This window comes from Engystomops pustulosus, chromosome 2 (genome assembly GCF_040894005.1).
Source record: "Engystomops pustulosus chromosome 2, aEngPut4.maternal, whole genome shotgun sequence".
NCBI lineage: Eukaryota > Metazoa > Chordata > Amphibia > Anura > Leptodactylidae > Engystomops > Engystomops pustulosus.
Window position 1 is genome coordinate 97,052,865 of NC_092412.1, and position 26,753 is coordinate 97,079,617.

At 39.4% G+C, this 26,753-nt stretch overlaps 1 protein-coding gene across 1 annotated transcript; it reads right to left on the reverse strand.

The window, feature by feature from the left end:
* GRTP1 (growth hormone regulated TBC protein 1) lies at nt 1–25,148 on the reverse strand. Its single transcript, XM_072135613.1, has 9 exons — nt 24,992–25,148; nt 24,199–24,272; nt 20,667–20,818; nt 18,691–18,852; nt 16,716–16,840; nt 12,115–12,211; nt 4,648–4,820; nt 3,246–3,431; nt 1–735 (listed from the first exon to the last, which is right to left on the reverse strand). The coding sequence occupies exons 2-9, from the start codon at nt 24,237–24,239 to the stop codon at nt 646–648; spliced, it is 1,026 nt and encodes a 341-aa protein (XP_071991714.1). The 5' UTR covers nt 24,240–24,272; nt 24,992–25,148; the 3' UTR covers nt 1–645.
* Between the last annotated feature and the right edge of the window lie 1,605 nt (nt 25,149–26,753).

Below are 26,753 nucleotides of genomic sequence, written 5' to 3' on the forward strand. Positions count from 1 at the left end.
TAAGATAATAAATACTTTATTACAAATGCAGTTCACTTAGCTGGTAGTGTAGATTATACAGTTTCTTTTGGTTGCTTCTGTATTATTTTATAAGGAATTGCAAAAGAAAATTTAAGGAAAAATAGGGATATTGGTCTACCAATTACAGTACAAAAGGAGTGTTTAAGCACTTCATGGCAAGCCAGTGGCCTGTGCTAACAGTCAGTGTCCCTTGTAAAAAATATACTCATGTTTCCACTGAAAATGTAAAAAAATAAATCATTATATATTAGCAGCCAATAGGTTAATAATTATGCCTCCTATAGTAAGGGATATCGGCTCAAACACCAAACAATGGAGACTTTTGTTGTTCCTGGGGAGCTTTCTCAAAAGTGACAACCAATATGGCTGGACTTCCTGTAAACTTTTACAAAAGAAGTGATAACTTACCACGGTGGATAATAAAGCCAATATGGTTAGAGATAAAGGAAACACAATAATTAACACTTTGGCTCAACTTTTACATCCTCAGTGAAAGTTTTCTCTAACCGTTTACAGTCTAGAATTCAACATAGTTTGTTACAATATGCTGACCCAGACAGGAAAGGGTATTCAGTGCAATTATTACATTGAAGGAATGTGTCGATTTTTATTGTCTGTTCTGTATTATTCCTGAGAAAGTAACTGTGCACGACGTTGTTCTCTCAATCGTTCGATTGTACTCTTTGACAAACTTCCTGGTTCTGTGAAAATTCTCTGAAATAGAAACAATTGTTTCATTATTATCATCTTTAATATCACTTTGCACGTCCTTTTTGCATGCAACCCTTTTGTGGCGCGGCTGCACTAGCCTCCATGCCACACAAATTAGGGGGCATTCTGGCGCTCAGTCGGACCATGCACCGGATTTTACAAGCAAGGTCTATTCACACCACAAAAAAAGTTGGTGAACTGTCGGGCCAGTGCAGGGAAGCGCCAGATTCATGAAATCTGTGGCACTGAGCATTATACACGGACAGAGTACTTTAAGTGCAGTTTCCATGCAGGGTCGCTCCTCCTCTGGGCACTGTGCTGTGGTGGTGCTCATCATGCCAATTCAGTACAGATCTACTATACCAGTGATGGCGAACCTTTTGGAGATAGAGTGCCCAAACTTCAACCAAAACCCACTTATATGTCACAAAGTGCCAACATAACATTTTAAGCAGTAACTTATTGATCTCTGCTGTTTTACAGGCTTCAATCATATTGATGTCCTGAGTTCACCAATACAATAGAAAGATGATGGAGAAATTTGGATTGTAGCTTCCTTCCAGGGTCCCCTGAAGGGAGGAATCATGGTTCCCAGAGCAGGAGCTTCAACACTAATCTATCATTATCCACACCTTCTTGTTCCTCCTGTAGCCCGGGCAGCCTAGGATGTTGCTTTAAAATGGCGCTGAGCATGGCACCTCCTAGGCTGTATTGGACCGCAGCAGGAAAGCCTTGAGTCCAGTCTGGCATACATTGTGTTGACTGATGGCTCGGGTGCCCACAGAAAGGGCTCCGAGTGGTGCCACCTCTGGCACCCATGCCATAGGTTCACCGCCACTGTACTATACTATGAAGAGTTTGATGCCCTGATACCTTTTGATCAAATATCTACTATGAATACTTGTGTCAATATTTGAGAACGTTCTACACAGCATAGATACATGTAAAATACCTGGGATTCTGGTCCATGTCTAATTTGTAAAATGTTGTTACATAGAGAGTTATACTCTCCTTACATAGCTGGAAATGATGTAGGACAGTGATGGCGAACCTATGGCATGAGTGCCAGAGGTGGCACTCGGAGCCCTTTCTGTGGGCACCCAGGCTGTCGCCCCAAGACAAAGTTCACCAGACAGGACTTAAATCTTCCTGCAGTCCTAGACAATTGAGATGCAGCTCTTGGCACTCTTAAAGTGACGTATCCTGTGATGTAGAATATTTTTGGAGGTCCTACTACTGGCCCCACGATTCTTCCTGTAGAGAGAGACCCTAGAGAGAAGCTACAATGATGTCTGAATTTGCCTTCCTGCTTTCAACTATATTGGTGTCCTCAGGGGGCTGATACGATTGACTGTTGTGGAACAAAAGAGAGCAATAAGTTACTGTTTAAATTGTCAAGTTGGCACTTGATGGTAAATAAGTAGGTTTTGGTTGAAGTTTGGGCACCCGGTCTCTACAAGGTTTGCCATCACTGATGTAGGAGATTGTTTCAAGTGGCATCTACCACAAGCCAAATTTAGGACACACACTTAAAAACACTTTGGTTCACTCTGCAGCTCAGTAAGCAAAGACATTGGATCAGACATGATCCGGCAAGCTCTGTATTGTAGCGGGTTGGTCACTGTTACCAAACATTAACAAGGTAATTACAAGAACCCCAGTTGTGTTGCCCACATTATACTTACCCGGTTAAAGTTTGTTGCTCACCATTGGGAGCTGCAGGAGATGTGACCACCAGGCAGCAGGACTCAGGACGTCTAGTGACGTCCCCTGTCCTGTTGGCTTCAGGCAGATTGAGGGGATGTGCAACCACAATGATAACCAATCCCCTATCAGTATTGTCCGAAGGACACGCAGCAGTTTTTGTCTTAATTATTCAACATTAGTTATATATTGTAAAAGATTGTAACAAATTTGGAAATTTGAAGGATGAGATCAAAGAAAGAATTATTGGGGCTGTTCAATTTTTTTCAAAAGCTGCTTTTCTACACCATAAGAGCAAACTTAAAGGACACCTGTCATCAGGCATCTGTAACTACCATATTTTTCGGACTAAGGCGCACAAAAAAATCCTTTGATTTTTCTCAGAAATCAAAAGGTGCGCCTTATAGTCCAATACGCCTTATATATGAACCGTACTTACAGACAACAGCTGCCTTGAACTGTGAACAGGTCTGTCACCTGCTGGTCATTCATCCTTATAATCAGGTGCGCCTTATAATCCAGTGCGCCTTATATACGAACCTAGGCGTTTTAGCAGACATTTATCGATGGCACGCCTTATAGTCCGAAAAAAATACTGTAATTCCGTCACCACTACCCGTTGAAGCAGCTCACACGGATTCCATTATCTAGTCAATTCATACATTAATCAATTATAAAATCACTTTATTATGTATATGAGGCTGGTCACATCTAGTATTTTTTAAATGCTCACCAAAATCACTAAAATGTCAAAGAGATAGGAGGGTCTATAAAGAAATGTTATGTGACTAGTAACCATCTTACTGTACCTGCATAAAGAGATGGCATTCTGTAACAAACTTCCCTTTAGTTATGTCTTTGAACTTGTCACACACGTCTGGAAAATTTTTGGCTTCCAAAATGTAAGCTTGGTATTGCTTTATTAGTGTCAAGGCCACACGAAAAAGGATTTTTGATCCTTCATAGAATAAACAGTCCCAGATGCGTAATACAGTCTGTGGAATATAAAATTATTTATTCATAAATCGTAAAAAAATGTTCTAATTCAGTTAACCCCTTAATGACCTGATGTTTTTTCGTTATTGGGTTTCCATTATTTACTCTCTAACTTTATTTTGCCATGTACATAGCCACATGAGGGCTTGTTATATGTGGGACAAATTATACCTAGTTTCAGCATTATAAATATTCAATGTCATGTAATGGGGAAAAAATATTACAAATTTGGTACAATCACGTAGATGCCAAATTTATATACGGTAGTACTTGTCATACAATTAAAAAAATAGTTTCTAAAAAATTTGTTTGTCAAACATTCTGACGCCAATTGCTTTTTCATAGTTTCATGTATGGAGCTGTGTAAAAGGGTTACTTTTTGTGGGATTGGCTGAAGTTTCCATTGCTACCAATTTGGAAACTAAAAGACCTTTTAATCACTCTTTATTCAAATTTTATGTGCATTTGGACATTTTAAAGTTAAAAAAAAAATAAAATAATGAAAAAAGCAAAATGTTTCTTGTTACAGGTTTTAAAACAATATTTTAAAATGGTCATTTTGGGATGCAAGGATATCTAACAGTTATGTTTATTTTTATTTCTCTTAAAGGGAAAAGGGGGGAGTGAACTTTTGTGTCATTTACAGTTTTTTTTTTCAACTTTTTTCCTTTTTAGGCCCTCTAGGGTGCTTGAGCAGTTGTTAGCTTATTCTTTTAACAAAGATTTTTAATATCTGTAATAGACCTCGTTTCCTTTCACTATTCTGTGGTGGAAAGTGCTTATTTTATGGGGTCCAACAGAGTTCTGGGGAACCTGTACAAAAGCCGCAGATGTAAAAGGGTCTTGCAAAGCAGAATTTTGAATATTGCAAAATTGGCAAGAATGAAGAATAACCCCTTAATTGGTATCCTAGTGGGTCAACATAGCACCTTCAGTCACGTGTGGAGATTCAGATAGTCTTTCGTCCCAGTGTCACTGCTATTTAGCAGTTCAGTTTGTACTATTAGTTTTCTTTATAGTTTATATTTCTTATGTACATGTTCTTTATTATGCATGTTTTAAGTATCTATTTTAGTTGAATTACTGTGGAGTTATAGTGACAACAACCTAATTACCCCTCGTGTCAATAAATCTCTATTCTACATATACCTCATCTACAATACTAGTCGCTGAGAGCATAGCACAGTAGTATAATGTAGTATAATGTGCACTTACTTCTATTGGAAGTACATCAATGAACAAACAAATAAACCATCGGGAAACCAAGAGTGTCCACATCACATCATGTCTGTCTATTAGTTCTGCTACAGCTGGGATCTTCATCTTTACTAGAACTCCAAGCACCTCCTGGTCAGTTTTAAGACCCATCATTTCAGGACTGTAATAGTCTAATAACATAATATAATAAAAGTTTAATTAGAATGTTATATTACAGTTTTATACAGTATTTAAAAGATAGGATGTTTAATAAGATCATAAAATTAAAACGGTTTCTATTTAACTTTCAATAGGTTTTTTTGAAGTGTTAATACTGTAAATTTAAAAAATGAAATGCAATAGTAAATTCGAGGATACAAAGCTAGTATGGTTTATATTTTTGGAGTAGTTTAAAAATAGTCAAATACAGTCAATTTACAGTCAAATACATAGATCAAGACTTTTCTCTAGTGTGATCACTTTTTTAGCATATATTATAATATATTCCTCTTTTACATACATCGCTTCCAAATAATTCCAGAAAACCTTGAGTGTGTACCAAACCCATGACCATATTTTCAATTACTACTACCTTCCAATAATTCACCAAAAACCCGATAACTTATTGGTTTATTCTCCACTGATAAACATTAAGGAGAAAATTAAAATATTGAATCTTGATAAAAAACTATTAGTAGACACCCAAAAAGTGTATAATTTACAACAACCTGATTAATAAAAGTGTTTTTATACAAAGGGGTTTTCCCACAAAACAACTTAAGCCCTATCCACATGATATGGCCCAACTTGCTGAGCGATGGGGGTCTCAGTGATGAGACCACCACAGATCACAAAAATGGGGGTCCGATGTACGGCCGTTAGACCCCTTTGAGATGAACAGAGCTGCTGATTATGCATGGCCAGGCTGCTCCATACATCTTAATGGAGGACATGGGATGCCCATTCTGGTGATCTTTGGGGGTCTCATCAATGCCAGCCCCACCAATCAGCAAGTTAGTGTTGATTCTGCGTGTAAACCGATTGTGTAAAATCATCAAATTAGATAACAGGGAAAAGGACTGTAGAAGGGCATCTCTGATGCCCTTAAGAGACCTTGTACAATTAATTTTATCGGCTAGTAAACTAACAGGATTAAAAAATGTCAAGAGGAAGTGTTTATCCTTCCACCCCTGTAAAATCTAGATAAAAAATAATGTAGTCTCCTTGTATCCTGTCCTTTAACCTGCAAACCACAATAGCACTGACCATACTACTCAGGGAACACAACCTGGCAATGATTTATGAAGAAGCATTCATGTGTTTAAACATATCAAATGCGTAGGACACTTCCTACTATAAAGCTAGAAAAAGTTTTTTTCTTACAGAACCATGGCAGAGAGGACAGTCAGATTTATTCCCAGTATATGGAGCTTTCATTCTTAGGCAGGAACACTGCTTGATGTTGGTAAACATTTTCATTCTTATTCATGTGTCAGTTTTCAGCCACAAGTTGTACAGTAACCAGGGAATAATAATACCTTTCATCAAGCGGTTGTATGAGACTCTGGATTCAGTTCACAAGACTAATGAAATATTCTGAAAGAGTATCTATGTTGAACTTGTCCTGTATTGCACACTTATTATGATCAGCATGCTACCTTATTTTTAGTAACTAGTAGCTTAACACAGAGCCAAAAATAAGATGTTCATACTAATGCTTGTAATCTACTTACTGCAAGCTTCAGATCAGAAGTAGCCAGAAATACAATGCTAATCTTTCAAGTCCTTATTTCCGGGAGCTTACTTTTTTCTTGCAGATAACATACTCTTTAAAGTTTGCTTCACAATGCCTGACTGAGCGGCAAATAGGGAATGTAACCAATGTGTAAGATGTCAGTGGTCTGTGTAATGGAAGGACCTTTAAGGCCCTTATACACGTTGAACTTCAAGGAAATAAGAGGGCAATGGACGTTCCGTAGATGCATACTTTCCCAAATATAATTTTTGGATACTAATAGTTGTGGTGCCTGGTGAGATTTTTTACCAAACTCTCTATTGTCGTATGTCACAAGTTTTCATTATTTTTCTTCTCCTCTTGACACAGAATTCGCAATGGAGACCCCGATGGAGGGCGTTTTAGGTTCTTACCTCATATGTGACCTTTTCTCCGGTGATACCAGGCAGGACGAAGGGACAGAACAATGGATGTCCATATACAGGATGCCGTGGGATATCCCAACGATCCGAGCAGAGCGACGCCGGTGGTGCTATAACTACCTGATGTCACTTACATGCACCTGGTTTCGGAGTGGTCCAGCACCGTTCATATTCCATTACGGGTCCTGGCTGCTACTGTGTGGGGTTTTGCCCCGAGTTAAAATGGCAGCCGCCACACATAATGTGTGCGCTTGCGCCAGTATGACATGGACGGCGTCCGTCCACGTGACACATGGGACTTCCGGTAACGCGGTCTGAACCCAACAGGACACCATAGTCCTCCGGCTGTGATAGTGAAACTTCCGGTGCCAAGGCCCAGCTGATCATCACTTGTTTTTTGTATCTATGAATGAAAAGCCGAGACAGGGGGCGGTCCAAATGCTGATGGGAGGGTACATGTTTATTTACCTGCACCTACACATATACTTTACACGGATTGTACGTTTTATTTTCACTGTATAGATATCTTACCATGCCTTGTTAATCACGCTTTCACTTGTACATAATACTTCTTAATGTTTTGTAACTCGTATTTTATAATTGTCACAGTCCAGTTGTGGACCAATGAGATGTAAGGTTGGCCCTTATATGTTTGCTTACTGGCCATATACACTATGCTTGATAAAGGCTCTACGTGAGCTGAAACGTTGCAAATGGAATAAAGACACCCATCGTTTTGAACACTACCTCGGAGTGCTGCCTGTTTGTGGAAATCTGCAGACTTTACCAAATATACAAGGTACAGAGTGATACTGTACAAACCATCTTTTGTTTTATGGGTTAAAAAAATGTGATCATCAAAGTTGTTTGTTTCCTTTATTACCTTTCGGACAATTAAATTTACCAATTTAAAAACTTTACTGACTAGTCTTTTAGAAAGAGAAAGGTGGCTGAGTAGGAGATTATAGACTGTGGTTAGCGCCTTTGATGCCACAGTGGAAACCAGTTAAATGTCAGAGATAAGTTGTAAACCCCAAGATGGTACTATTACAAAACTACATATTAAAACTGCAAAAACACAGCTCAATAGGCAGAAAAATAGTGGCGACAGCAAACATATTTTTTGTAAAGTGTAATAAAAGTAAAAAAATACACATGTTTGACCCATTCAGAATTGTATACACACATGAAAGAGAAACCCACAAGGGTCACAGAAATAACTTGAATCTGGCAAAAGTAAAAATAAATAAAATTTCTATGAAAATGAACAAATGAAAACATGCCTGGGCAGAAATTATGGTTTCCTTAACTTAATTTTTTTGTTGCACAACCTTTTGAGGCAATCACTGCAATCAGATTTCTGTAAGTGTCAATGAGATGTCTGCACCTCTAAACAGGTATTTCTGGCCAATCCTCATGAGCAAACCTCTCCAGTTGTATGGTGCGTGAAGGGTGTCTTTTCCAGACTAAATGTTTCAGCTCCATCCAAAGATGCTCAATAGGACTTGGGTCAGGGCTCATAGGAGGCAGCTTCAGAATAGTCCAATGTTTTCCTCTTAGCCATGTTTGGGTGTTTTTAGCTGTGTGTTTTGGGTCATTATCCTCTTGTAAGACTCATGACCCGTGACTAACACTAAGCTTTCTGACACTGGGCAGCACATTTCTCTCTAGAATCCCTTGATAGTCTTGAGATTTCATTGTACCCTGCATAGATGAAAGATGCGCTGTGCCGGATGCAGTAAAGCAGCCCTAGAACATAAGAGCCTCCTCTAGGTTTCACAGTAGGGACAGTGTTCTTTTCAACGTATGCTTCATTTTTCCAGCTGTGACCATAGGGCTGATGTGCCTTCCCAAAAAGTTTGAGTTTGATTTGTCCATAGGACATTCTCCCACAAGTTTTGTAGCTTGTCAACATGAAGTGGTATAATCTGACACGGATGTTCCTTGAGCTTGAAGTTCACCTTTAATCTCTTAAGAGGTATTTCTGGGATCTTTTGTTGCCATTCTTATTAATTATCTCTTTGATTTGTAATACATTTTCATTCTGCAGCCATGTCCAGGGTATTTGGATAGAGTCCCATAGATATTTCATTTATGAATAATATGTGCCACTGTAGTCACAGGAACATTAAGCTCCTTGGAGATGGTCTTATAACCTTAATTATTTCTCTAAGCTTCTGAGACAACTCTTTCCTTCGCTTACTTTGGTCCATGTTGAGAGTGGTATACCCATTTTAGCACAGTAATACAGTCCCACAGCACAGTGAGCTGTAGCCCTATAATAAAGGCCACTGACCGATTACACGACTGTCTTCCTTTCATTTGTTCATTTTCGTAGAAATGTAATTTATTTTTATCTTTGTCATAATTATACTTTATCTTTATTTTCCACCAGAAAGACTTAATAAAGATTAAATATGATATATACCACAAAACAAAGCCATTTTAAAAGATTTGATACAACAAAAAACAAGCTCTCATGCAGCTACAATGATGGAAAATTTTATAACGTTATGGCTTTTGTTATCTGAAAGTAAAAAGAGATTGTATGACCTTGTTGGAGATTATTCTTAAGTGTGATAATAAGATTTTCACGTGCTTTCATCCATATAGTGCATATTAAAGGGGTTATCCGGGTTTTAAAAATTTCTAATGGCTGGGCTGGGGAAGGATATTTAAACATAATAAACATGTACTTACCTCCTCCAGCGCCGCGGTCCCTTCGATCCGTGCCCCTGTTTGTTTACAGGGGCACGGAAGCCGCACACAAGGAGCTTCCGGTCCGGGATGTGGCCGGCTCCTCCTATCCGTCCCTATCTCTCAGCGTTGTAAGCGCTGAGAGATGGTGTCGGATAGGAGCTTCCAGACGGCCGGAAGCTCCCTGTAATGAAACCGGCGCACAGAAAAGACCGGCCGCGCCGCGGGACATCGGCGGCGCCGGACGAGGTAAGTAGATGTTTGTTATATTTAACTAGCCCACCCCAGCCAGGGCCTCAGTTATTTTTAAAACCCGGATAACCCCTTTAAGTGTTTTAGTAAATTAAAGGGACATGATCACCGGATTCTACCATACTAAACTAGTATCCCCTTCAGGTAGGTCCTTTCTAGAATTCCCTCTTATGTAAAATCTCACCCATTTACCTATAATAAAATGGTCCCATGAACTGAAAGAAGTCATATTTTGCCTGAGTTGACTCCAGTTTAGAGGGGGTGTCATTTCAGACACCCCTATGTTCAGTTTTATAGTATCTAGAAACATGTTGCTCGTACAATATTAAACACTCTTGAGAGAGGGAGGTGAAATGAAGACCAAGAAAATCTATAAAAGAATGTTGTTAGAACTGCCTTTTCAAGGTCTCAAATACTAAAGTACGTCATTCAATAAGATAAACAGAAATATATTTATTAGGATATCCACAACCTTTTCTAGATAAACTATGGGAACAAATAGCATTTTCTATTCCCTGAATATGCTTCTAAAAGAAACTTGAAGGACAGGACGTGATAAGTCTACCATTTCCTACACAGGGCACATTGATAAGCTGACAGTTCACGAAAGTGCTAGACACAAACCAAATCCCAGCACAAGATAGCAATTTCTATAAAAAGAACCTGTCCTGTGATTAATTGACTGTCTCCGCAAATGCTGAGCCTGGACAGTTACACGTCTTACGTACTGTACATTTCTAGTTACGGTTATACCCATAAAGATTAAATACAACCAATTCTGAATTTATACTACAAACCATGAAAATGGGGGTAGAAAATGTAACATGAAATATTGAGGGGGGAAGACAACAAAGTCAGCTATAGATCACCCCTCTGGTCTCGCAGTAATAAGATGTTTGGATGCAGTGAAGAAAATCTACCATCAAAAACAAGCAGGATAAACCAGGTACACATGGTCCAGATAGTGTGAATGTGGTAATTTTCTTACATTTGTTATCCATGGCCTCCTTCCTTCTAAAATCAATTTTTAAAATGATGCCAATGATCCAGAAGATCTGAAGGCATTACCAGAATCCCTCAGTCATTTAACTTCACAGGCTGTTACACAGTGCAAAGCACTTCTCCTCTCCCACCGAGTGCTGGGGCTTCCTCTGCTGATGTGAGATTACAGCAGGCAGAAAGCGGAGAAAGTGGTGAGGGAGTGGTGGGGGGAGACAGTGTAAGAGCCTGTCAATACATAGCATGGAGTATAGTACTAGTAATACCAGACAGAATCTAGCGCTGCTTATTCACAAATCATGGTAAAGTAACAATTTTTGGTCTGGGACAAATATATCAATATAAAAATGTATTAAAACGGACTAACAATTTTTTTTGTCTGGGTGAACATATATCAATGTATAACAATTTGTTTGGAAGGACAACGCATTTCGGGGAAGAATTATCCCCTTATTCAGGTCCACTTATATATATAGTCCTGCAATAGTTCAAAAAAATCCCAGCGTCAATATGCCAAACAGTGTTTTACAAAATTACAAAAGTATATCTACATGAACCCTTTATATTGCAAAAAATGTGATGATCATACTTGAAGAACCGCAATGACTGTAGCACAGAGAAAGATTATGAGTACATTTTCTGTAGGTTACAGCAGCCACCAATCAGTAGGCAGTGTACAGACCTTTGCTTTCATCTGCGGCCATAGGACATCAATGGTCTCTCACACTGCTCTGGTTTGATTTTGGTCTCTGCTTTAGACTTACTTTTAGTTGATCTAAACTGTGCATCAGAATTTTGAGCGCACGGATGATTTCCCATAAGCAACGCCCTTTCTTTAGGAGTCCACGCCCATTTTCAGAAGGCCATACTCCCTTATTCAGACAAGTCAGAAAAGTGCCAAAAAGATCTAAAAGCCTTTATAAATGTGGTGCAAAGCATTTTAGACAGTCTAGACAGGGGAGGGGGGAAGCGCTTTCATAAATCCCCCCTATTGCGTGGTTTCTTGGGCTACTTTTAATTTTTTTGTTGTAGTTTAGACTTTTTTTGGTCTCAATTTAAAGAGTGAGTCAACCATGTTGTTTTCTTTGTTTTGTGATGTGATTTTTTTTTTTTAAATGATTGGATAATCCCTTCAGATAATCCCTTTGTCACCCGATAATAGACAGGGATCTTTGTATACATCATTAGCTTTATTGATTTCTGTCTAAAATAAGATGAAGCAGCTAAAACATACACAGAACGTAATTAGCCTTATATACCATTTGTAGTTAATGTTATTATAGAGATGTGGTTTAGTGGTGTAGAGGATTATTGGTTAAAATATATAGGTATTCCTTACTTCTCTGCAACATGGCCATTTTTTATGAAAACAATACATACCAGGCAAAATGCGTCCAAGAAGAGCATCTAGGAGCCAAAAGGCCTTCTCCTCATCTTTAGTAACAAGAATGAGTATACCAGTGATAAAATTCATACCCTGAAATGAGAAGAGGAGCTTGTGAATTATAGTCACAATCAGAATACAGATTGTGATGTAAAGCGGTTTTGACAATAGAAAATACATTTCTATACATTATACACTTCTATACATTATAAAGCTAAAACTGAAAGGTGTGAGAGAGAGAGAGAGAGGGTGGCCTCAAAGAAAAACGGTGGTTGGGCCCCTCTCCACTTGAGCATGTACATCACAGGCTACAATACACACTGTTGCGCATCTATGACCAATGGATGCCCATACAGTGTGTCCCAGCAGTGACACATGAAAAACGCCACTAATAACTAGGAGGTATATGCACTGTGTTGAAAGGTACCTACAGTGTTGCCTTCTTGAAAACCTTAAAAAGGAGAAAAAGAAGAAAAGAAAAGAAAAGAAATGGAAGAAAAGGACTGTGGCCAAGAACTGCACACAGTAATGTACATCCTTCATGCATTACTACTGTATGCCAACTAGTGTAGGCTGCTGGACTTCAGAGCAGTTGCTTTAGTGGTAGTTATACCCATATGCCTGCTACTGTCATTTTAAGTGTACCTAATAAACTATTTACTTTTAATCCTACTAGTATTACTCAATAGAGTGTGCCATATAATAGTCTAGGTCTAAGATATTTATGTGGAAAATTTTTCATATCTTCCTGCAATTTTGTATTTCAGATTTTCCATGAAGTAAAGAAAATTAATTGGAACAAACAAGTAGATTATAAGGTGAAACCGACAGTGATGAAAAATGTGGGGATGTCTGGCAGTTAATGGACCAGCAAGCACTTTTCTGGAACATTCCTCTCTTGTGCCAAGGATCAACGAGATTAGTCTGCATAATAATTTCTGCTGTTCTGTTCTTTATACAGGAATACAAAAGGTTAATATCTGCTGTATCTACCTATACTAAATGGTTATTGCATTAATCTGTTCACACCAAAACAGGACTGTGTGATTTCCGCAGCTACATGACACAACAGAAAACATCCTAAGTTTTTAAAAGTGTTTTTACCTGTAACCGAGACTATAGTGCATGTATTTTTCCATCATTAACTGCACTTTAAAATTGTGGAGTTTCTGCCAATCCTAAAAGTTTTAATATCTTAAAATTGATAAACTAATTTTTTTTTTGTGTGAAATGGTTTATGTGCAAAAAGTTAAAATACCGGTCTTATCACATGCATCAAGAAGACAGGGCACTAATGTTCAGAGAGAATCCCATCTCTGTGACCCCTTCTAACCACTATGGTAGAAATAACAGCGGTGTTAGAAGCCCTGAAACTTCTTCTTAAAATGGCTCAGCCTTTGTAAGACAACTGCAATGACTATAAAAGGATTGTTGCCAGAAGGAAACAGACATTGGAACTTTGCCAAGACAGGAATACATGATCATACTAGACTTTTAATTATACATTTGTAAACAACTATTGGGATGTTGGACATGTATTGACAGATCCCGAAAACACATCATTCTCTGTAGCATGGATGGATGTATATACAGTTAGATTTAGTACTAGGGATTATTGCTTCATGTATTTTTCCAAAGGACCTCATTGAGATACGTTGCACGGCCTGATTCCCACTGCATGGAAGAATTCAGGCAAGGAACGCTTGCCAACTTTGCAACCGCATCTATAGCAACAGAATGCCACTGTACTCCTAGACAGAGCAGAACGGGATATTCATCAGGAGAAACTTTTCACCACCCATCCTTCCAGTATAATTTAATGCTTTTACAGGGGTGGTCAATGCAAATGGTGTTTAATAGAATGGTAATTTTTCTTGGCTCTTGAAAGTGTATTTAACTAGTTGGACATACAGTATTATCCATTCTTTTCTGAAGCGCTCCATCAGAATGCTGCCCTGAGATTTCCATAAACAAATCCACTTCAAGTAAATATTATCAGGAAATTATAATGATACAATTAATAAGAATTAGGATCTACAACTTACCTACAGAAATTTCAATAACGTTTCTTTCCCTCTCATTGTATTGTAAGATTCTAATTCAGACTTCGGTCGTAGAAGCCCCAAAATAATTGCAATTGCTAGCGAAACATCAGCAATTGGGATTATGATTCCATTTAAGCCACAGCAGTCAGTATTAGGTCCTCTTCTTTTTGTAATTTAAAGGGAATCTACCATCAAAATCCAGCAGGGACACTTACTCATAGATCCAGGCACTGTGACTGTGGTAATCTTCTTATTTTTATCATCCATAGCCTCCTTACTTCTAAAATCAATAATTTATGCTAACACTCTAGGGGGTGTTCTAGATTCAAACACGGTTACAATGAGCAGAACATATCTCTTCCACCCCCTGCTCGCTCTCTGTCCTCTGACTGAGTAACCTAGCAGCATTAGGAAGTGTTGGGAGAAGAAGGACCTGCTCTGTTCATTGTAACAGCCTTTTGGGCTCATTAGCATAATTACAACAGTTGATTTTAGAAGGATGGAGGCCATGGATAACAAATACAGGCGGTCCCCTACTTAAGGACATGACTTACAGACAACCCATAGTTACAGACGGACCCCTCTGCCTACTGTGACCTCTGGATAAGCTCTCTGGATGCTTTACTATAGTTCCAGACTGCAATGATCAGCTGTAAGGTGTCTGTAATGAAGCTTTATTGATAATTCTTGGTCTAATTACAGCAAAAATTTTTAAACTCCAATTGTCACTGGGGCAAAAGAAAAAAATTTCTCTAGAACTTCAATTATAAAATATACAGTTTCAATTTACATACAAATTCAACTCAAGAACAAACCTCCAGACCCTATATTGTATGTAACCCGGGACTTCCTGTATTAAAAGATTACCACAGTCACAGTGATTAGCACAGTCATGAGTATGCATTTGATGCCGATTGATTTTGATATATATCCTTTAACTGCGGACCTTAGAGGGTTTACATAGCAAAATTTCAAAACTTAAAAAGGATTCTTAGTTATGTAACATATTGGGGCACATTTTCTTACCCAGTCCTGTCGCGATCCCCGCTGTGCGTTGTCCGACGATCATGGACTCTGGCGCGATTCACTAAGATCCTGCTCACGGTTTCGTGCTTGTGTCACTTCCCTACGCAGTTCTGCCGGAGTTCACCTACTTCTTCCTGGTCCTTGCAAGTGTATGTCTTGCGACACAATTTAAATGTTAAATCCAGCTCAGTCCGAATCTGTCGGATCGTCCAATGGCCCGCCCCCCCCCCCCCCCCATTTCTGTTGCATGAAAACCGGCGCCAATCCCCAAATTCCGACACAATTCCCTAAAAGTCGGAAAACCCTGACAGAAATGCGGCCACGGGACCCTTAGTAAATAAGCCCTATTATTACAATAGATGATAATATTAAGGCCTCATCCACACAAGTATTTTATTTTCGGCTTTGTTCCACCCGTACCATACAGTTTTAATACAGGTAGTACATGTCCACATTCACTACAATAGGTAATATGGTCATCCATATGAATGGTTGCATTGCCCACAGTACCTTACAGAGAACGAGACTGACTGAGACTAAAAATATAAAACATGTCCTATTTTCTCCTGTACTTATGTTCCATACAACCCATAGAAGTCTATATGAACAGAAAAAAAACCTTGCAATACGATACCGCATGCATCCTGTGGGAGGACCGTTTTTTTTTTTTTTAACGCTATGGATAGATGCGGTGGGATACACGTGAAAAACGTGCTGTATTTACAGAACAGAAAACACATACATTCATGTGCATAATACTGTGGGATTATAGGTTGGACCTGCATCTTTATTCTACCTTAGGTCCCATTCACACAAACGTAGGCTTTTTTCAGTCATGTATTTCAGTGCTGTATATACAAGCAGTTTTTTAACCCTATGTTTATGTATGTCACCATATCCATTCCGTATAAAATACAGTGGGTTGGCAAATGTTACCAGCTTGATCAACCCCAAAATCCCTGGATACTACACATATATATGGCAGCATACAGCACACAATTGTATGCAAAACAGATTTGAAACATTCCCATAGGCTTCTATGGGGTGTACGGAACAGAAAAACTGAAACAAATAGGAAATGCTGTATATATTTTGACTTCTCGCTTACGGTACAGTATTTCAATGGACGACCTGATCGCCCAATGTAGTGAATGCGGCTGTGTGCAACTCATATGAAAACTGTTTGATACAGGTAACACATTCATACTTGAAAGGGACCTTACTACTATGATCCCTCGCTAATCCAATTCAGATATGCTGCCTGGGATGCCCTGTTAGTCTCGAGAACAGCCAGTTAGCACAAAAAACCCAAAAACAAACACCAACATGGTTTAGCAATCCCATTTGAATGTTTATTGATGGTAGTTGCAGTCAGGTTTTGTGATACATGATCCTGGCAGTTTATCATCTTCAAGAAATAAGGAATATTTTTTAACAGTCAATAAAAGAATATATATGCTGTAAGAGAATAGTTCACTTCAATTAATTATATATAACCCTTTTAATTGTAAGAAAAACAGACCTACCTGGCAATAGCCTACGGTTTTATTATGTTGACCATAAGCCACTAAAACATTGTGTAAAGTCAGCTGTAAACACGGACTTGCATTTTTACGAAACTTCACATTATCAGGGAAAGTTCTGTTCAGGTCTGTAAAAATCAAAATTAAAAAAAAAAAAAAAGTAACAACTAAATGTAACTCAAAACGACATTTCATTAAAAGACCTATTTGAATTTCATTGTTGGAAAAACAAAACAGAGCAACGAGGGTTTCTGTATTACACCCATAGCCCTTCAGGTTCATAAGCATAATTATAAAAGTGTATTTTAGAGAAAGTAGGCCATGGACAACCAATAAAAGAAGATTATCACAGTCATGGTGCCTGCATGGAGGAATAAGTGCCCCTGGTTTATCATGATGGATTTTGATGTTAGATTTCCTTTAAGAGTGGCGACTGCTCCCAATGGTGACAAAAATCACAGGATACATCACAATGCTCTTGATATACAGTATATCATGAAATATATATTTGCCTCTATAACTGAGGCTCAGGTCACAGGTTTCCTTTACATGCTCTGTTATAGGAGATCATAACGGAAACTATGAACAGTAGGTGAACAGAAAGTTTGCGATTCACCTCCCATTGACTCAATGTACACATTTGACGGATGAATGGTTTTGCTATTTATGCAAATGGAACAGAACCAGGCAAAAGCACCTGTTCCGAAAATGTGAACTACAGTTGAAAAACTTTAATTTCTTCAGGTGATGATCCAATTACAATGTACAAATAAATGGACAGTAGAGATCTTTCCAATGGTCTTCTTACATCAAGGCCTGTAACCATGATAAGGGGGGGGGGGATTTCTCTTGATCAACACATCAGGATTATTAATTGGACTTAATGGTGTCTTTATTTAAAGGCAACCTGTCACCACATTTTCACAAATACAGCTACCGACATGTTCACAGAGGGTCCTATTAACTAAACTCCACCTTTCTTTTAGCTAAAAATGGTTTCCCTCACATCCTCATAAATTCAAATTTAAAGGGAACCTACCACCACGGATCTACCTATAAAGGTAGATTGGGTGGTAGGTGGTCTATAGGGTGTGAGGATATAACCTTTTAAGGGCTAATCCTCACATCCCTGCAATATTTTAATAACTTTTATTTCTCTAATATGTACATTTTCTAAAGAGGCTACTGGGGTGTGGAGTAGCCGGAGATGAGGCTACACGGTGCGGCTACTCAGCGCCCCAGGAGTCCCTTTGTTCCACCTACCATATAACTCCTCATAGCTCCTCGCCCAAGTTATCTGATAGGTGGAACAAAGAGGCTACTTGGGAGTGGAGTAGTCGTGCCGTGTAGCCTAATCTCCGGCTACTTCCATCTACTCCTCCCCGTGCTTTATGCCTCTTCACTATTCAGCACATCATGTCATGTGACTAGAGTGATGTCATCTAACCTTTATATGTTCAAAATAAACCCTGTATCTGATCATATGAAATCACAGCATGCCTCTTTGGACTTCTACTCCTCCCCATGTGATCAGATACATAGATGGTGTAGATTTTGCACATGTAAAAGGACCTTAGATAACATCACCCTGATCACACAACATAATGTAACACAAGACACTGTGTAAAAAAAGTACACAGAGCTTTATGTCTGTAGTTGAATATTGGCAGATGGTCCCTAAGTACCAGTTCCATACAGCAGCATGTCCTAGCAGTCCCCGAGATTTGAAGAGACACAGAGCCATCAAGTCAAGCATGCTAATTTGCATAGCAGAAAAATGCCTGTAATTAAGGTGCAGTGCCCCACTGGAAGCTAATTTTAGGTGACATTGGGAGGCATTGTAACCCTTTCCCAGCAGGTACTATTGGTGTGAGGAGTAAAATTCTGACAACGGGTCTTCTTTTAATGTTATCAAATTTAATAATGTAAATTTTTATGAAAATATAAATGTAAAGCACGCATATTAAAACTAAATTACCTGTGACAACTGCATCCACAAGCTTTGTATTTTTCTGTCCTTCCAGCAAAACACTGTGGTAATATCCAGGATTTGTCTCCATCTGGGCTTGTGCTCCACTCACCATCATCCAGACATGGGGGCGATGCTCATTAGGAATACCTTTCCTTATATATCTCTTCACTAAAACAATGGCAGAGCAATGAATGGTTTCAGAGTACATAATAGGACAAGGACAAGTTGTGAAGAAGCAGATAACAGGTTACTTGTCAGGATAACTGAACATTATATTTTTGAAGTAGAACTTCCAAACCATAGGTCCACACCACTTTGCACAAAAATAACAGTGAGGCACCTTTACTAAGGTGCTTGCGCCCGTTTTTTGGTGGACTTTGCACACTCTTTTCAGTGCAATCTGCATGCACAGGTATTAAAGAAGTGCCAGCGCCATATACGTGTCGCACGCGACCGTTTCGTGACGCGGCTGCACTATTCTTCATTTGACACAAATTTGTGCACTGAGGGGGCGTTCCAGTGCTCAGTCGTATCATGTGCCAGATTTAACATGCAAAGTCTGACCCAAATATGTGGCACACCCCATGTTAAAGTGCCCAAAAAGAAGTGGTGCACTGTGTCAGAGCTGTGCAGAGGGTGCCAGAATCATGAAGGAGGAGTACCAGAAATCCTGAATCTGGTGCCCTCTGGTGCCCTCTGCGTCGCAGGCAAAATTGATCCTGCAACGTGTTTAACAAAACATAAACAAAGCCTATAATGTTCCTCCATTGGTTACGATTGTTGCAATCCCCGTCCCAACTTCTCCCCTCCAAATGGTGAACACCATAAAAAAATGATTACATAAACCAAAAGTATGCAAAACTTATGGTCAGCAATTTTCTTTTTCCAAAGATTTGGAACCAAATTTATACAGGTTTTATCTCCATCATACTGGCCCAAATAATAAAAAGTGATCTGTCAATTGGAACAAACAGTGAATAATGTAAAAACAGAACTCTTAACGGGAACCAGTCACCAGGAATGGATTTCTTTGCCGACGACAGGTTGGAGATCCTATTCTATGGCAATTTTAAAAATGCCAGTAGCCAGTAGCATGTGGAGAGTTCCAGGTTTGGGGCAGCTGCCGTCTGCTAAATGCACAGAGAGTGAGGGAGTCCCCGGGTTACGTACAAGATAGGGTCCGGAGGTTTGTTCTTAAGTTGAATTTGTATGCAAGTTGAAACTGTATATTTTATAATTGTACATCCAGACAAAATTTTTTTTAGCCCCAGTGACAATTGGAGTTTAAACATTTTTTGCTGTAATTGGACCAAGGATTATCCATAAAACTTCATTACAGACACCTTACAGCTGATTATTGGAATCTGGGACTATAGTAAAGCATTCAGAAAGCTTCACCAAAGGTCAGAGGGGTCTGTCTGTAACTATGGGTTGTCTGTAAGTCGGGTGTCCTTAAGTAAGGGACCGCCTGTACAGGCACACACAGCCGCCTGCTGCCTGCTCCTCTTGCCCAGGGACTCACCACATGCTGCTGGCAGGAAGCCAGGTAATGGGAATTGAAATTAATATAAAGTACTGAAATCATTCAGAATGCTTACAAAGGCATTTTTAAAATCAATATTGGAACCTGTCACCTGCTACAAATAACATTTCCAATGACAGGTTCTCTTCAAGAAAACTCTTCAAATGTGATTTTTCTTCAATTTCACCACATTTGTAACTTTATACCCGCTTCTTACTCCATTTCATGCAATATCAAAACGTGCTACTAGGAAGTCCATTTTGTTATGCAGAAAAAAGCCCTCATACAGCTCTGTGCACAAAAATATAAAACGTATGGCTTTAGGGAGAGGCAGGGGAACAAAATATGGAAATGTCATAATGCTCTTACATTACAGTATTATATGAAAGGTTTAGTATATTTGTTACATGTTTGTTATTGTTCTAAATGACTCGGTGGATATGTAGTGTGAACATTTTACCTTTGATGCCTTTTTCTACTGCTGTGGACTTCTGCATCATTTTAGACCATTTCATAGCTCTCCTTGTAAGGACTGTCATGTATCGAGAATAGAAGTCTTCATAAGAAGCATAATCAAATCCATCGGGTCTTTCAAATCCATAAGAATCAATCCTGGTATTGAATGAAACACATAACATCAGATTAAAACTTGAAGGTTGCATCTAAGTGTTCTATGCACAGGAGCTACAGCGCCTACATCTGCCCCTCATTGCTTTCATACAGTGCAGATTTTCACATGTGCAAAGTGTCATAAGTCATAACTGTTTCCATAGATTTAACACAGAAACCATCTCCAGTGTCAGTACAGGCTGCTGCACTGTAGCTCACATCTACCACAGGTTCCATGAGATTGGTGATTTTATCTTCATGTGAATAAAAGACCGTAACCAGACACATCCATAATGTACCATATATCTTTTGTATCTACGGGTTTTCAACAAGATTGTCAGTTTTGTTCACTGCTTCCAATAAGATTGCATCTTTAATTTATAATAGAGTGCGCGTATTTAGTTTCTGTGCCGGCACTGACCCTTTGTTAGAACAGTTTTTATGCATGAGGCTCATAGTCCGCTGAGACAAAAACTCACTAAAAAAAGGATGCCGGACTATATGTCAATAATTCAGAAGTAGCTCTGAAACGCTGACCAATAAGTGACCTTTGTAGAATCTTGTACAGCTATCCAAGCTGTATGTATATATGAAACATATGACATTGTAGTGTACATCTCTCATTGACTGTGAATACAACAACATTAATACCTTTGAAAGGTCTAAATTCTCTATAAAACAGAGTATATGTAGTCCATGAACAGTTGATATCAGTTAGTCAGAATAAACTTTCCCTAAAAGGAATGCGCATAAAAACATCACACACTGATGGATCTGAGTACAAAGTCTACAGAAGGTGTTCAAGGGCTGAGAACAAAGGCCAGAAATCTGTCTTGCACGAATAAGGAAAAACAAACATTTCATGAACACAAGAGAAAGAAACCTCCAGAAAGCCGGACTGTGTCCAGGTCCAAAAACGTACAAGGCCAAGTGCACATAGCACTTCAGCACCATATGGCAAAAATGAAAGTATGGATTCATCAAAGGGTTAAGAGAAAAGATAAAAAAAACACTTTATCAATGCTAACCACTGCAGCAATCACAATGAATACGGCAGCAGTGTGAATAAAGAGATATATATGATTGTCAATGAGAACTGTCGACCTCCAAATCCTATAAACTGCACTAGGAGAGTTCTACCTGCAACATAGGTCCATAATTTACAATACAAAACACATTAAAAGTATAAGTGATCACTTTTTTTGTGGGATGACAGAATTGGTGTTAATGGGAAAAGAAAAGCTACCTGTCCCTAAGTATCAAAGAAAAATGGCATAGGAGCAGTCACTAGATATACTAACAAATATGCCAATATACAAGGTCCAAGAGATAAGGGGAGACCCCCACAAACAACACCGTACCCCACATGTATCGCCAGTGTGTCTGGCTTCCTCGCGGTGCCCCTGAGGGACTGCCAGTCCTTGTTTTGTGACATACAACTGCAGTGTATTAATATATCTGATGTGCTTATCCTGTATGTATTGGAACCCCCAGATACTACTATGTGACGGGGACCCCCTGTATGGCAGAATAGTCTTATCATGGACCATGGCCACAACCTTTTTTAATTGCATATATGAATTTTAATGTGTTTGTTGTGTTGCTATGAACTAATAAAATATATTTAAACTTATTGGGTGTGCAGAGTGCTATTGTGTCCTAGTTCTATTGTTGTTTGTGACTAAACTGTAGGACTACGTCCTATGCACCCCTGCTGTGTGCTCACTTTCTTTATGTTTTCATTTATGTTTATTTGTACTGCCACAAGCCGTCAATGTTGGTTTATGCTAGAGAAGATCCTGTACCGTTTCAGCTTTAACGGAAATCTACTATCAATATCAAGCATGAATAAACCAGCACACTTCATCATAGATATAGTCATCTTGACTGTGGTAATCTGAAATGTGTTATCCATGGCCTTCTTCCTTCTAAAATCAACTTTTAAAATAATGTTAATGAACTTGGAGGGTTCTGGGGGCATTAACAGTGCCCCTCCATGCTGCAGCTTCACAGGCTGTTACAGTGTACAAGGAACACTTCCTCTGTTGCACTGATATTACATTAGGCAGAGAGGAAGTGCTGAGGGAGCAGGGGGTGGGTGAGACAATGCAGCTTTACAAGCTATTACAACAGGAAGAGTTTTTGGCAAAACCCCCTAAAACATAATTTTAAAAGTTGATTTTATGAGGAAGGAGGCCATGGATAACTGTCACAGTGTCTGGATTTCTGAGTAAGTGGCCCTGGTTTGTCATGCTTGATTTTGATGGTAATTTCCTTGTGGCGGATTTCTACTTTTAAGACATTGATGACCTGTACATAGGATAGGTAATCAATAGGATATCGATGGGTTTCCAAAACTCTCATCAACTATTCCTGACAGATAGTATGAAGCTGGGAGTTAAGGGGTATTCCAATCTGGGCATTTACATTTCATTACATATGTCATTGCCATATATAAACATTTCTTCAATTGGATGTTATTAAAAAAAATGTTCCTGTGTGAAGATAATTTCTCATAAATGTAGCCATGTTGTCCCTTAGAAACTAGATGGCTTCCTTGGATATGACCACCTCACATTTTGGCAGCAGTGGCCAGACATGCGATATAGAGTCCTGCCGGACCACCAGGATTCACCAATCATTACCGGAGGACGTCTGTGCGACATGCAGTAACTCCCAGACATTTCATGTACCAAAACCTTCTGTATCTTTGCGCAATCTCTCCAGCAGAGGTGGCCGTAACCAAGGAGTCAGTCTTGTTTCTAGGGGACCACATGACTACATTTATGAGAAATTATCTTCACATAGTTAACATTTTTTTAATAACATCTAATTGAAGAAATGTATATATACATGGCAGATTAATGAAACTGGATTGAATGCCCAGACGAGAATACCCCTTTAAGCTTCATTCTCTGTGCAGTGGCTGACACCATGAACTGCAGCTTAGCTCCCATTCACTCCAGCTCCCGTCATCTGTAAATAGCCCTAGTTATGTACACAGCACATTCTGATTATTTGTAATGTCTGACTAAGAACTAGTTCAGAACTGAAAGACAGGAGTAAACTATTATATACTATTGTTATATAGTTCCACCCTGTAGCTACAATTCAGTGACAATTTGACCTTTTCGCCATACAGGTTCCCATGCGAAAATGCAGTTATAAACTTCCCTGTCATTGTAAATGACGTCAGATGTGTACACATGACAAGAACACATGTATGACTAAAGGTATACTGAGCGACTACACAATAACAGGTCCTGCAGTCATAAATGGGTGGGACACGTATGAATCAGGAAACACAGCAGCTGAGCCTACAAATATCACACTGCTACCTGTACAATCTCCTGGGTATCACTATGGGAAGAAATGGGGGTTACCTGGATATTCGGTCCTTTGCATTATCATTATTAGTGTCCATTGAGAAGAGTCTTCAGCCAACAAATCCAGATTACTGGAAGATAAAACAACAGCTTAGTACTATACATAATCTTATTGTCCCCACCTTCCTTCACAGGACAACGCATGTATCAATAGGTCACCGGCTCACAATACACCAGATGTATGAATGAATAATTCTTTTGAAAGTCTTTCCTATTGACACTACCACGGGGGGAGAAAAAGTGGCCCTTTAGATGTCCTAGTCTAATAACACGTCATAGTATGTGCAATGTAAGTGACATTTAAAGGGACACTGAGTAGTCCCTGGCACTTAGGACTCATACACGTTACCATACAAACTGTAATTATGGCCATTATTGTATGAAGATCTGATTTTTTATTTTGATGGAATAATCAGAAATACTTATTTAATTATGGGCCAGCTATGTCATAATACAGAGGTATTCCTGTAGAAGAATACTTTGGTAGGAAGTAAAATGTCCTCACTATTCAGGATACTTAATAGCTGGTATTATTACTGTAATATATTATTGCCATAACAGCCACTATAATACTAGACATATCACACAGACACCCTGTACATGTAAAGCAATGTGTCTGGTGCAGGTCTCTGTAACAGAAGACAGTAACCCTATCGCCATGCAGTGAGTGGCCCGGATAATAGCCGCCTCCGCCAGGATTAGCTCGCGTCCTGGAGCTGCACCTGTCCCCGCACACACAGTGACAGCCGCCCCGGCCGCCGTGTGCCCAGCACTACACGACAACTTTTACCTGGCCGCAGATCACCGTCACCGGGTCCATACCCCCTCCAGAGCCCGACACTTGTGCCCGGCGCTGCGCTGCACTGTCCTCGCCACAACGCCAGGTGTCAATCATCCGGGCAGGGGCGGGGCCTGTAGTCGGTCCAGAAAGGAGGCGGAAGAAGCTATAATAAGCTGCTGAACGGGATGGGGTGGTGGGGGTGATGACGACATCTAGGAGAGGGAATAATAGTGTCCCAAACACCCGGAGCCTCCATCTCTAAGGCTGCATTCACACGTTGCGTTTGCATTGGGTAAACGCAACGTGTGAATGCAGGCTGAGGAGAAATTGCCTTTGCATAGAAAATGCTTAATAGTGTGAGGTATTACTGACCTTTCTGTTATCTCCTCTCCCTCATGGCCCATTGCAGAATCGATTTTCGTTTTCATGTTGGTTTTGCCATAGCGAAGTATATGGAGATTCCCAGTCACTATTTGCTGAGGTAGCTCCAGCCTGTAGTCACTTGTGTGGTTTTCTTTAGCCAAAGATTTGTATTCAAAAGAGATTTATGAGGAGATGCACTAAGGCACCATTAACCCTTCAGGAAAAGCCTGCTTTTGTACCAAGATCTTTTTTATTTTATCATTTCCATCCTGAGAAAATAATTGTTTATATATTCTGTCGGCATATCTGTATGGATTGTTTTTTTGCAGGGCAAGTCACATTTTTTAACTCCTTAAGGACACAGCCCGTTTTTTTGGATTCTGACTTGTGTCGTTTTATATGGCAATAACTTTTGAACACTGTTACTTATCAAAACGATTCTGAGATTGTGTTTTCCTCACATGTTGTACTTCATTTTAGTGGTAAATGTCGGTTGATACGATTTGCGTTTATTTACAAAAAAAAAATGTATTTTGATGTCACGGGGCTTACAAATCGAATATCGATTTTCCGTATTTTCAGAATTGACTATTTTGGGGATAAATCCTCTTTTGAATGAAATTTTACATATTTAGCATCAAAACCCCTCCCTATATAACCAACCCATTTTCAAATCTGCACCCCTCAAACTATCAGAAACAGCATTTACAAAGATTGTGTGGGAGATTTGGCCCAGTAGAGTCTGAGGTAGCGGGGTGTTGGGATGCAGTTCAAGACAGTGACACCAAGGTACAGTCCAAAACAGGTCTCGCCTGCGTTTATTGCAGCAGCAAAACAAAACAGCCTTTACGTTCAGGCATTAAACAAACAAAATCCTACCCGTCAGAGTGCTAACTAAACAGAGTTTCTCTAACGCACCACTAGTACATAAAATAAGTCGCTGCTCCAGGCACAGAGGTCAGGGCTGTGTGCTCTCCAGCCTCCTTTCAGAGAGACCACACTCTCAGCTCTGCTCAGCCACTTTATGCAGACTGATTAGGCTGCTCCCGCCACCTGTGTCCAAGGTGCTGGACAACACAACCTCAGCACTAAGGCCTTGCATAATAGGAAAACCTAGGGGAAACACACCGCCCATCCACAGTTAACCCCTTCAGTGTCTCACAATTGTTAACCCCTTGAGATCTTCATAGTAATTGAATCAGAATGGAGGTGAAATTTAGAATGGTCAAATTGTGCCGGTTATACGTTCATTTAGCCCTAAAATTTACACATTTCCAAAAGATAAAAAGATAAAATCCACCATACAATTTGTTCTGCAATTTCTCCCAAGTACAGAGACCCCCCACAAGCCGTGACTTGTTTTATGGGCGCACAGTGAGGCGAGAGAGGGAAAGAGCAACTTGCAGCT

Bases quoted from the DNA above. Each gene is read 5' to 3' on its own strand.
- GRTP1 (XM_072135613.1), bottom strand. From the start codon at position 24,239: ATGGACACTAATAATGATAATGCAAAGGACCGAATATCCAG. The intron at 16,841-18,690 runs GTAATTTAGTTT...TGATTTTTACAG, and splicing joins TGTGGATGCAGTTGTCACAG to ACCTGAACAGAACTTTCCCT. The intron at 736-3,245 runs GTACAGTAAGAT...TTTCTATTTCAG, and splicing joins AATGCCATCTCTTTATGCAG to AGAATTTTCACAGAACCAGG.